We start from the raw sequence: 12,306 nt of genomic DNA, 5'->3' as shown, positions 1-12,306 counted from the left end.
ATCAAGTAGAATTGTTTAACGATGTTTGCAAACTTATTCAGATACTACAGAAAAATCATTTTGCACCTTATTTTGCTTGTTTAGGCACACTAAACAAAGAATGAAAAAAAGCAAAATGCCTGAAGTTGCAAATTTCCAGTTTAAAGTTGATGCTGTGCCACTGGCTGTTTGTAAAAGGATGTCATCAAAGATTTGAGAAGAACCAGGGTTATTATTTTAGTCAGTCTCCAAATTAAAATTTTTTCCAGCACAATAAAATCAGAGACACAGCTAAATCAGGTAATACTAAAACCACTGGGTATCTTGTTCCAGTTTAACATCATTTAGTTCCTGCAGTCAGGAAACTCACTGAAAAGTGGTGCAAAGGTTCTAGGCTGAAATGGAGCGCAGGCACAAAAATATGCCTGGCTCTCTACTCAAGCTGAATGTCTGGGTGTGTAGCTGTATATCATGCAGGACGGAGCACTATTTTCGAGGTCGGATTAATCAGATAAAAGTACCAGACTGAGTATTTCTTAAAAGAGAAATCCATCTAAGCCACCAACATTCCAATAACATTGGGAAAGTCTATTGTTCACTTCAGGTAGACAGATGCTCAGGTACCTCGATCCAAAATGAGAAAATGACAATACCTAAACCTACAGGAGTCTATGCAGTATTTTCATGTATATCATTTAGTCTTATCCCCATAACAAATAGGCATTATTATTATTATTATCCCTCATTCACAGATAGTGAAAAGGAGGCTCAGAAAGGTTAAGTGACTCTCTCAGTCTTAATGCTTCTTAAGTGGAGTGGAACTGACATTCAAACTTAGATTTTCTGATTCAAAAATCTATGTTCTTTCCATTAAATAATGCCACCCCTAATTGCACCAGGCTGCAAATGCTTTATTTATGGTGTATTTCACAGAAAACGTTTGATGATCCTCTGACAATTAAGAGTCTGAATGTCATGGAACATCAACTCTCGAAAGGACTAGTAACAAGACTGATACTTGATATTTCAACATTTAAAATAAATTATATGCTGTTAGAAGTTTTGTTAGAAAACCAGAAGCAAGCTCCAGCTTCTACGTAAATTATAAGAAATTTACCTGAATGAAAAGGAAATTGTTGCTTGGCTTCACCAGTATGTGCATCCCAAATAATTGTAGTCTGAGAGTAAAAGGAAAAGAAAAATAAACTCATGCAAAGAAGTTTATCACAGATGCGTAAATTATATGCCTAACTGTATTAAAGCAATATGCAATGTCAGAGTGGATTTAATTTTAAACACTTTATCCCAAATAGTACCACAAGGCTATACTCCACTTTCGGAGCAAATGACTATTAAGTAGTTTGGTTTTTCCCTGATGATTCTGCTCGGTCAACTTACTTCAAATAACAATTATTGGCAATCTACAAAGCGTGAGGCATTGTATTAGATTTTGCTTTAAAAACTCCATTGCAATAGTACATTAAAGTAAGATTCATATAGATGTTTACTAAGAGACTAAGTTTTTGGTTAACAATGCAATCAGTTCTCAATATTGAAAGATTTTAAAGGCTCATATTTACACAAAAAGGCAGCTTTGAATTTTGGCAATACTTACAGCAAGAACCTCAAGTATTGTATAGTGGCAGTGACTATCAACAGGACTCAATCTCTCTCCTTCCCAGCCTACTTCACTTTTCTTCCCCTTTTGCCACTTTTTTTATTGCTCTCTGAATATAAAGAGTGAACCAGTTTCTCTTCACTTCCCTGTTTTGACACCACACTCAATTATTATCATGTCCCTTCCTGGATTAAGATAATCTTAAACCCTTATTTAGGAGGAAGAAGGTCGTATTTCCAATTCATCTATATTCACCAGCCAAGTTAGATGAAGACTAGACAGATCCTGCATTTCATATTAGCATCACTTAAGTACCAGGAGTTGGCTAACAGACCAGCTCTAGAATTTCCCATGGATTCACTCCAGAGCCATGTTCACTGATGAGACTAACTAGAAACCGCAGAAGGGAAGCAAAAAGTGCAGGAGGTATGACATTGGTTATGGCTCAAATTCCAGCTAAAATTAAAAGTGTTCACACAGATAAAAGGATAAAAACATTTTGATAAGTAGATTCAGGAAAGAGCTGATAGACCTAAGAAAGTATTTCTATCATAAATTCATATTTGAATTTCCCAAATAGGAATGTTTATGTGATTGGCAGCTAAGACAAAACACTGCTTTCAATTAAACCCTGTAATACATTCACCTTTACAGAACTTAATGAGCTTTTACCTTGTCTACTCCAGCACTTAGGATGAAATTTCCTTTCTTATTCCATTTTAATGCAAATATAGGGCCTTTATGCTGCCCTAAGGTGCTAGCAAGGTTACCTAAAATTCAAAAGAAAAACAGTAACATTACTTTAAATTTTCTAACTTCAGATCAACAACAAAATAAAAAGGAAAATGCTTCATTTACCATCTTTAGTCCATATTCTGGCAAACCCATCATAGGAACCAGTTGCTAGAAGTGTACCTTCACTCTGCCAGAGAAAAACATTTCTTTAATTATATAATCTAGATACGGTTTATAATTTAATTGTTGTTGAAGTATCTCATGTTTAAATCCCAGGTACAGAAGAGAATGAAGACATTCTCTGCTTCAAAACTTGCCAGTTTTGCCTACTTGTGAGTGCCACTAAAGGCCTATGAAACCCTTTCACTGTTGTGAAGCTAGTGTTGTACGGGGGCCTTATATCCAAAGCTCAACAACTGACAGTAATAGCTCTGGACCAGGATCTACATCATCCCGCCTCATGCATGCCCAAAGTAGTCTCACAGACTCACACAACTAAGAATGAAGGTAGGGTGGTGGATTGGGGTGAACATCAAATTCATAATCTTAGAATGATTTATTAGAAGTAAAAAAAGGAAAACTTTAAAATGTGATTAGAAGGTTTTATATGGCCATTCCTCTAAATCCTTTACTGTCTAAAACAAAGTGTGTGTGTATGATCCAAACAATATCATTGTTTCAAATGATCGGATTCTTAAAACATTTGAATGTTCCTTTCTATTATTAATCCCTTCCCACTATGAAATATTTGCCAATAAAAAGAGCAACACAAGCAAAAGAGCCAGAAAAGAGCGCAGGCTGACTTTATAGTTAATGAAGTAAGTATAACTGCCTACTTTACCGGAGGAAAAGTCCATATAAATTTCTCTCAACTTATATTCCCTTGCTATGCGCCTTGCCTGGATGAATGGTGTAATAAAAGGACAGATCTAACTAACTCTATGCAAATGCAAAAGTTACAGATTATAGTAAACAGACTATTGCTAGAATGACTAAACATTACTGGAGAATGAAATCCTGCATTACTTGACATATTCTTGATGGGTTTTGGTAAGGGCATTCAAAACAAGATCACCTATTTCACATCTCTCAAGCCATTTTAGGAGTATGGCTAAGTGACAAACAAAAACAAATGCTGGTTCTGGGAACTGCAGACTCAGTTCTGCTAAGACATGGCAATCCCTTAGGGCTCTATCTGAAGAAGAAGGGGAGCCATGTTGAAGTCAACAGTAAAAGCTTATTTCCAGATTCTACACAATGTTAAGTTTCCTCTAAACTATCAGTCCCTAAATGTTTTAGTTCATGAACTGCTCAACTAGGAAAAGAATACTTTAAAGATAAGAAATCTCACAGGCTCTCTTGCTTTAGCCATGAAAAAGAATAATTAATCGAGGATGATGTTTTCCAAGCTCACCGTGATTAACACATTTTCAAAAAGCCCACACTTTTCAAAACTATAAAATGCAGTTCAGAACTACCAAGCTGAACAAACCAATATTCATTCATTAACCATCCTTTTCAGTGTAAACTGTAAATTTCATTAAATTAACATGACCAGTGGGCCAGGTAGCATAAGAAAGCTATAAGATGTCTGAACTAAGATACAATAAGGGCCTATATTAAGAAAATAATTCTATCTTGATCCTACAAGTAAATAATACTACAATGTGCTAAACCCCTTTGGAATTTTTAGAATTGTCATACGGAGGGGAAGAGTAAACATGCTGCTGGCAATTTTGGAAGAAAATGCTAAAAATACCCAGTTATGATTTCTGAAAAAACATGTCACAGAAACTGAGAACTTTAGTGGGAATAATGATTTTAAAGATAGATCTCATTCCTCGGGAAAAGAATTAGAAGATCCTTTAGAAAGCCCACAAAGGTTGTTAAATAGAAGAGAAAAGAATATTCATTTGCTGAGGAAGAACTACTATCGTGAGATATTCTTTGCAATGCTGAAATATATCTAAGAGGTTTGGGGGCGGGGCAGGGGCTAGCAGGGTGAGGTAAGAGATATTATTTACAACTAAACGATGACAATTTATCAACAATGAAGTGAAAGTTTTTTGTAAGTCGGAGTAGTCAAGTTGTCCTGAAAGATGTTGAATCATACATAGAATCAGAGAATTAGAAGATTCCTACAGTGGGAATAAAATTTAGACATTATCTAGACTAATGATCCCTAAAAGGAAATTGGTAATAAAGCTGTAACAGTTCACAGAACAAAGAGAAAAACAAGAACATGTTTTCTGCTACATAGAATTCTTTTATCCCCCAACTAAGAACTCGGTTGTTATGGATTTAGTATGTTGTTTGTTATTATGGTAAGAATTTTCGCCTATTATCTCAAATATTTAGGTACCATTTTCACAGATCTACTTGACATTTAAGGAAAACGAAGTACAGAGTAAACAGTAACAATTTAACCAAGGAGATGCTGCGGGATACACTAAAGAGCTGGACATTGTACCCTGGTCTAAGGCAAGTTTGTGTCTTTAACACCACAGTGGAGGAGAGGGCTGGCAGGTGACGACTCCCAGTTTGTTGTTACTAGTTAATAAAACCCCAAATTCTGAACAAATAGACAAACCCTGCCATGAGTCTGAGGCTCTGAGGGTTAGGTATACTAGTAATTATATCCATCATGGATATAGTGATACTCACATTCCAATCTAGAGATGTGACATCCTTGTTGCTTGGAACATCTTGCCCTCCTTCTCGTATACAATGTCTAAGTACTAACTGTGTAGAGCCACTGGTGCTGTTCTCACTAAGATTCCATATTCTTGCTGTTGAGTCTCCAGACCTATAAAAGTATGCAATGTATTTTAAATCCTCATGACATTCTCAACTATCAGAATCAAGGCAACATATTTACATCTGAATATTAATAAGGCAAATAAAAACTAAACTATCACAGATTTTCATTTCCAGTATTTTTCCCATTCTACACATTGGGACCCCCAAGCGTTCTCGAAACAGTAAGTTTAATTAAAAATTCTGGCCCGGCGCGGTGGCTCAAGCCTGTAGTCCCAGCACTTTGGGAGGCCGAGACGGGCGGATCATGAGGTCAGGAGATCAAGACCATCCTGGCTAACACAGTGAAACCCCGTCTCTACTAAAAAATACAAAAAACTAGCCGGGCGAGGTGGCGGGCACCTGTAGTCTCAGCTACTTGGGAGGCTGAGGCAGGAGAATGGCACAAACCCGGGAGGCGGAGCTTGCAGGGAGCTGAGATCCAGCCACTGCACTCCAGCTCGGGCGACAGCGCGAGACTCCGTCTCAAAAAAAATAAATAAATAAAATAAAAAAATTCTACAATTACTTCATGAAGGAATAAAACATTTACAGAGACAAAATGGCCACAAATAAGCAACAACAGAAAACCTGAATAATGCATATGTTTATAAAATGCTCAGTAAGATATTTGTAAAAGCCATTTTAGTATCACTTTGAGAAACACACCCTGATGCTAGGAGATCACTAACAGGGTTCCAGGCACAGATGAAAACTTCCGATTCATGGCCCCGCAACACAACTGCTTTATTAGGAGGGATTTCAACATCCCCATCCACTTCCATCATATCAGTATGATTATCTGCATCGTGAAAAACAAGTAAGCAATTCCAGTTAGGCAGTATTACAACATGGCGGATGGGTGAATTCTTAACTAGCAAATACCTTCCTTTATCACATACAGGGTTAACATTATCAACTTAAGCTGAACATGACTACACAGTCTTAGTCACATAGAAAATAAATTGGTACCTTTAATTAAGTACTGACCATACTTTTTTTTTAAGAGGGATGGGGGTGGGGGTGGGATGCAGACTTTAAATGATTAGACCTAAACATGGATAAAACGATAAAATGGTTTGAACTAAACATAATGTCTACCAGTACTATTCTGAGTTTCTGCCAGTAGGGGTTGCTGATATCATTCATATAACATGACTTGCCTTTTATCTCAATGTCAGAGCGCTATGGTATTTGTTGATAACTAGTATTACAATTTCATTTAGAAATCAAATGTAGATACAAAAATTCATATAATGATGGGAAAAGGGCTTCTAGATATTTTAAAAAGAAAATAAAAGTAAATCTAGCTTTTTGGAGCTTCAGGAATAAAAATCTGAACTGTGTGATACAAGTTAAGAAAACAAGTTGGTGCAAATAACAGATGAAATTATTTCGGCATAGAAGATGGGACAGTCTGTTAAAGCAAATATATTTCCTCTGAGAATAAATTTTTAAAAATTCTTATCTCCTGGGACCTTCCTGGGGGATGGAGGGTGGAAGAGGAGGATCAGAAAAAATAACTATTGGGCACTAGGCTTAGTACCTGGGTGATGAAATAGTCTGTACAACAAACCCCTGTGACATGAGTTCCTCTATTTAACAAATCTGCACATGTACCCCGAATTAAAAGTTTAAAAAATAAACCATGTAATTAAAAAAAAAAAAATTCTTGTCTGAGCTCACTTGCTATAGTATGTGCTCCATTCTCTTCCCCATTTGCTGTGTTTTCTCCATTTTTTGCAGATCCTTGTTGGCTGGCTGCAGCTGCGGCAGCTGCAGCAGCTGCTGCCTGTTGCTGTGCAAGCTTATCTCTATAAGCTTGTTGTCTTGTTTGTACTACATCAGGCATTACGGCATCTATCAGGGACAGAGACTCTATTGGTCGACCATCAAACAAGGTACCATCCTGGATTTGGAAAATTGTGAGAGAAGAAAAATCAAAGGCAATATTTAAAGTTATTTGTATTTATACAAAATCAGAAATGAAATGAAAATCTTCATTCCTAGAAAAACATTTTGAGGAACTTTCTGAATTCATATAAGAAGTCCGGACGGAATAAAGAAACTACAAGCAGCAACTGGAAATGACTGCTTAAATTTTCCTTTTTATTTAGTTCACACTATTATTACAGTATAGAGCTGTACAGATAGAGCTGAAAGATGCAGGCCGAGCTGATAAAAAGGTTTATTAATTAGATTCTGAAATTCTGTTAGTCAAAGCAACAAACAATATGGAATAGCTCATAGAATGATCAAAGGCCTGGGGCCCCATTATAGTAAATATCTCTTTTAAAAAACTAAAAACTTTGAGTTAAAAAGTTTCTTGTGATTTGATTCAAATATTAAAGCAGAAATAGACTTCATGAGCTATAGTGCTCTTGAATATTAGGGAGTTGTTGAAATTTCCAAAGCTCCACTTATTGATATTAGGAAGTTCCTAATAAAGAGTTCTCCAAGTAAGCACAAGAAGAGACACAAACACAGAGCAAGTCAGAAACACAAAGAGTACAAATTAGCTGGGAGCATGCATTTGTGAAGTCTCGTTCACTTAAACTGGTAAACGCGTACCAGTGACAATCTACAGTGTCATGGAAGGGTAATGTGAGCTGCAAAAACACTGCACGTTTTTGCAGTGTTTCTGAACTGCAATTGTAACACAGTATTTGAGGAACAGGAGAAAGTATTTTAACTTATAAATAATTTTATAAAGATACTAAACAAATTTACACACGTCGTAAGAAAAAATTTAGTTTTGTGTTAGTGGATTTTCACTCAAAGAGCTGAGGAAACAAAAAAATCCATTTTAGTATATTATGTAATTTCTAACTCTAGTAATAATCATTGATACAGAAATCATGGATACTTCAGTTTAAAAAATACTCGCAAAAGTGGAACATGTTAATCTCTGAAATAAAAGTAATGGGAAAAGCTCCACACTATACACAAAAATTTTAAACTAGGCTGGGCATGGTGGATCACGTCTGTAATCTGCATTTTGGGAGGCCGAGGTGGGCAGATTACCTGAGGTCAGGAGTCAAGACCAGCCTGGACAACATGGGGAAACCCCGTCTCTACAGAAATACAAAAATTAGCTGGGCGTGGTGATGGGTGCCTGTAATCCCAGCTGCTCAGGAGGCTGAGGCAGGAGAATAGCTTGAACCCAACAGGCGGAGGCTGCAGTGAGCCGAGATCGCACCACTGCACTCCAGCCTGGGCAACAGAGCAAGACTCCGTCACACACCCAAAACAAAACCAAAACCAAAAACAACATTTTAAACTAGACCAGGGGTCTAGTTTACAACCTTTTCCTGTAAAAGAGTAGACAGTATATATTAATTTAGGCTTTGCAGGCCATAAGGTCTCTGTCGCAACCACTATTCTGCCAAAAGTAGCCATAGACAATATGTAAATGAGTGTAGCTGTGTTCCAATCAAATTTTATTTACTAAAACAGAGAGCAGCATTTGGCTAATGGGCCACAGTATGCTGACACCTAAGCCAAACAAACTACTCACATGTAGTCCTTAGATCGGCAGTACCATCCAGAGTTGGCTTCAACTATAAACTGGTTTAAATTAGGGTGTATTCAAATAATGTGAGAATTTACAATTTTCAGGCCAATAATTATGATCTTAGCATTCCATAGCACAATGCTGTTAATAAAAATTATTTCTTAGTGTTTACTTATAAAAACAGATGAAGGCAAACAAACTACTAGGCGCCAACACCTTGCCGGTGCAACCTGACTACTACATTAGGGATGAACTGTCTGCACTTTTGTTACCCCTGTGAAGCTAAAGTCAGAATACTGAATAAGCAAGCAAGACAGCTGACTTAACGGCATATTTAAGAGTAAAAATTAGTACTTGAAGTAAGTCTTCCTTACCTCATTAATACTAACTTCTGCTTCTACATACTGTAGACCTTTCTGGATGATAGAAATCAATGCAGCAGGTGGGACGAGGGCACCATTTATATTGGACTGACTGATATGGCTTTCTATACCAAAGGTAAATGCTGAATGAGAAAATCCTAAAAACAAAAGAAAAGGCATGAGAATTTATTTTCCTAGTGGCAACATGCTAAATGACACACAAAAAAGATCACTATAATCTTACGAAATCTCATTCTACCCATTTAAAATCCCAGACCAGTATGCTAAGGTCGTGTGTGTGTGTGTGTGTGTGTGTGTGTGTGTGTGTGTGTGTGTATAAACATGTCAGCCTTTACATATTTTCTTTTTCTCTTAATTACTTAATGCACTCTTTAAAATTTCTAGTAAATACTTGATTATATAGCTTCAAATTTTCTAAAATGTAGTCATAGTACACAACTTTTCTTAACAAAAAGCGTCAAACTTAAAAGGTAAAACAAGTCTTTGGAAATCAGGTAATTCAACTGTTTCACTTAAGATAAATCAGGCCAAGATAGATTGTTACATTTAATATTTCTGTAGTATATTTTAATATTTTTTACATCTAGAATTAAGGAACTTTATTTCAAATTTTCTTCCATCCCAGTTCAAGTATTCAGCATTTCTCAAAAATGGCACACATAATATGCTTTAAGTAGGAATTCATTCATTCTGAATGATCTTCATTTACTTCATGTAATTGTTAACTACTATGTAGTTATAATTCAATAATGTCTTTAAAGCAATCTAGCACTCGGGTAAAATCTGAAGTATTTAAATTTCTACATATAAACTGTCAAACATCTGATAAATTCAGTATTTTGGAGCTCTTTGAAACTAGGAAAACTAATAAAAACTAATTAAAAATAAATTTAAATAGTAAAAAATCATAATGGTTAAATACCATTTTATGTATGAATTAAGTGCTTTAAAAAATACCAATTCTTTGCCACTTAGTAATAACTCATCTATATGAAATATTTAAGAAATGAACAGCTAGCAAATGAATATCTGGTTTATAGGTCTCCATTAGCAATTACTTAGTTTCAACTTGAAATACTTCAAACCAAAGCACTTACTTAATAAAAATCTCTTTATGCTGGCCTTGCTTTTTGTGCATATCTAGTCAAAATTCAAAGGTAAAATTCTAATAAGCTGATAAACCAAGGATGGTTATTTAGTGAAATTGTAACCACAATTTATCATTAAAGTAGTAATTTTTATAAAGTATATTAAACAATTCAATTAAATTGTACATGTAATACAGAATATTAATAAACACTAATACTAAATAAAGGAAATAAATATGGGCTATTTTGGGTCTTGGTTAAACTGATTTAATCTATATAGTATCTCTGTTGGCTAGACTGTCTAGTTTTTCAGTGTTTAGTGCATGTCTTTTTTGGATTTTGTGCTTCCACTCTTATATTCCTTGTGGTACTGATAAACAGCCTAGTATAAAATACTGTGGGCTCACAAACAGCATGTGGCTAGGAAAATTTGGTTATTTGATAGTCAAAGTACACCTAAGTTGATTTTCCTTATAACCCCCACCTTCTCTCTTTGGAACACCTAACCCATTATGTTCACAACATCTAACCCACAGTGGAAAAGGTAAGTGGAAAAATGTTCCCTCTAAGACCTTGATTTCAGCCCCTGATTTTGCCCATAGGCAAGATCATAATTAAATGCATTTATAATTTTCACCTTAATCTGAACTCACAGAGATAGCTAAGAAAGATACCAATGGGGCAGGGGGTGGGGAAGCACCGTTTTGATTTGTCCCTATCAAGAAACCCACAACTACCCGAATATGAGTAGATTTCAGATCACCAAGATAGAAAACAGAATAAGGATGAGGGAGGATGGGGAGAAACAATGAGAGACACAGCAGTAAAATCCTTAAGCAGTGAGGTTGGAGATTCCTGTTTTCAATTATATACCCCCTCCCTGAATAAATTCACAGTAAATCATCCATAGTAAAAACAGCCAAACAGCCAAGCACTTTAAGAGATTTAAGAAAACTTTGAGACAGAAGACATCATTTATGGAGGGCCTATACCATACGCTAGATACTGTGCACAAACATGTAAGTGTATTATTTTATAATCTAATGGAAAAACACAACTAATAAATGAGAAAGTACAGATTCAAATTCATTCAGAGACTCTACTACTCCTCTTGAACAGTTAAAATATGGTCAAGGATAAAGCTAAGGGAGAGAGTGAACTCCTGTTTCCTGACAGAAAGTAAAAGACGACTTTTGTTTTCAACTCAGGGTCCTGGAAAGTGGTTACACAGTGCATGAAACAATGAGCCATCTTACTGCCATATTTACTGCCAAGGTTTTCAAAGTGTCTTGACTTATGTAATGCTTATAAATTTGTTTGAAGTACATGATTTCTGTACACTTTATTCATGGCTGCAATTTAAATAGTCAAAATTGTTCAATTTAGACTCTATTTAATTAGCTTATAGAGTTTAAGTTTAAAGTAATAATACGTCCAAGAATAGCCTAAGAGTTGCAGGTGGAACTGTGCCAATTTCTGGCTGGAATGTTGCAGATATCTTGAATTTGTTCTGTCAGACCAGGAGAAAAACTATCACAGGTGCTTACATGCATCTCAAGGTACTGCAGATGTACTTACGGTGCTCTCAAATAGCAACAAAACATCCCTGAAGTAGTCATTAGCATTGTTTTGGCACTTCTCATTAATGTTTACCCTAGAGAAGTTCCACACTTAAACGCTCTGCTTAAATGTTACTTTCAACTAGAATATTTTATTTATTTCTAGCCATGGCATTACATAGCAGTTTAAAATTATGATGTTTGAAATTACTTTTCTTCTTCCCCTCCCTAAAACTACTTTTCCTTAGAAACCTCTGACCTCATTTCACTACACCTGAAAGTCATAGTCATTCCTAACTCCCTGTTCTTTCTCGGTCCCTGGCATTTCACAATTTACCAAATCCTACCATTCTACTCCAAATCCTACCACTCTACCATCTGTATATGCTCATCACCTTACCTTTTCTGCTAGATCTGTGTTTAGTCCCCATTACACTTTGCTATATACATTTCTTTCCCCTCCTCCTCAGTTCAGTACATATGCCAAGCTACAGCTAGACTATTACTTGTAAAACAAAAAACTGGTCATATCACTTCTTGCTTGAGAATTTTCAATGATTCCCTTGGCCTTCATAATAAAGGTCAAATGCCTAACTATGGCACACAGTTGTTTTTGTAATCTGGCTCTTCTGTT

The 12,306-nt window shown here is 35.9% G+C and overlaps 1 protein-coding gene across 6 annotated transcripts in view; it reads right to left on the bottom strand.

Moving 5' to 3' along the window:
- Window positions 1-12,306, bottom strand: part of TBL1XR1 (transducin beta like 1 X-linked receptor 1) — a 187,980-nt gene that overhangs the window by 25,808 nt on the left and 149,866 nt on the right. For all 6 annotated transcript variants that reach the window (XM_025375092.1, XM_025375091.1, XM_025375088.1 and 3 more), the window contains 7 exons: window positions 9,017-9,162; window positions 6,815-7,037; window positions 5,798-5,930; window positions 4,997-5,138; window positions 2,456-2,519; window positions 2,270-2,367; window positions 1,097-1,157 (listed from right to left, as the gene is read on the bottom strand). In XM_025375092.1, the coding sequence (XP_025230877.1) occupies window positions 1,097-1,157; window positions 2,270-2,367; window positions 2,456-2,519; window positions 4,997-5,138; window positions 5,798-5,930; window positions 6,815-6,980 (664 nt within the window). In that variant the 5' untranslated portion in view covers window positions 6,981-7,037; window positions 9,017-9,162. The remainder of the gene's footprint in view (window positions 1-1,096; window positions 1,158-2,269; window positions 2,368-2,455; window positions 2,520-4,996; window positions 5,139-5,797; window positions 5,931-6,814; window positions 7,038-9,016; window positions 9,163-12,306) is intronic.

The sequence above is a fragment of the Theropithecus gelada genome, chromosome 2 (genome assembly GCF_003255815.1).
Source record: "Theropithecus gelada isolate Dixy chromosome 2, Tgel_1.0, whole genome shotgun sequence".
Classification (NCBI taxonomy): domain Eukaryota; kingdom Metazoa; phylum Chordata; class Mammalia; order Primates; family Cercopithecidae; genus Theropithecus; species Theropithecus gelada.
The sequence above is the reverse complement of the archived record's forward strand: the minus strand, read 5'-3'. Positions and strand labels throughout refer to the sequence as shown.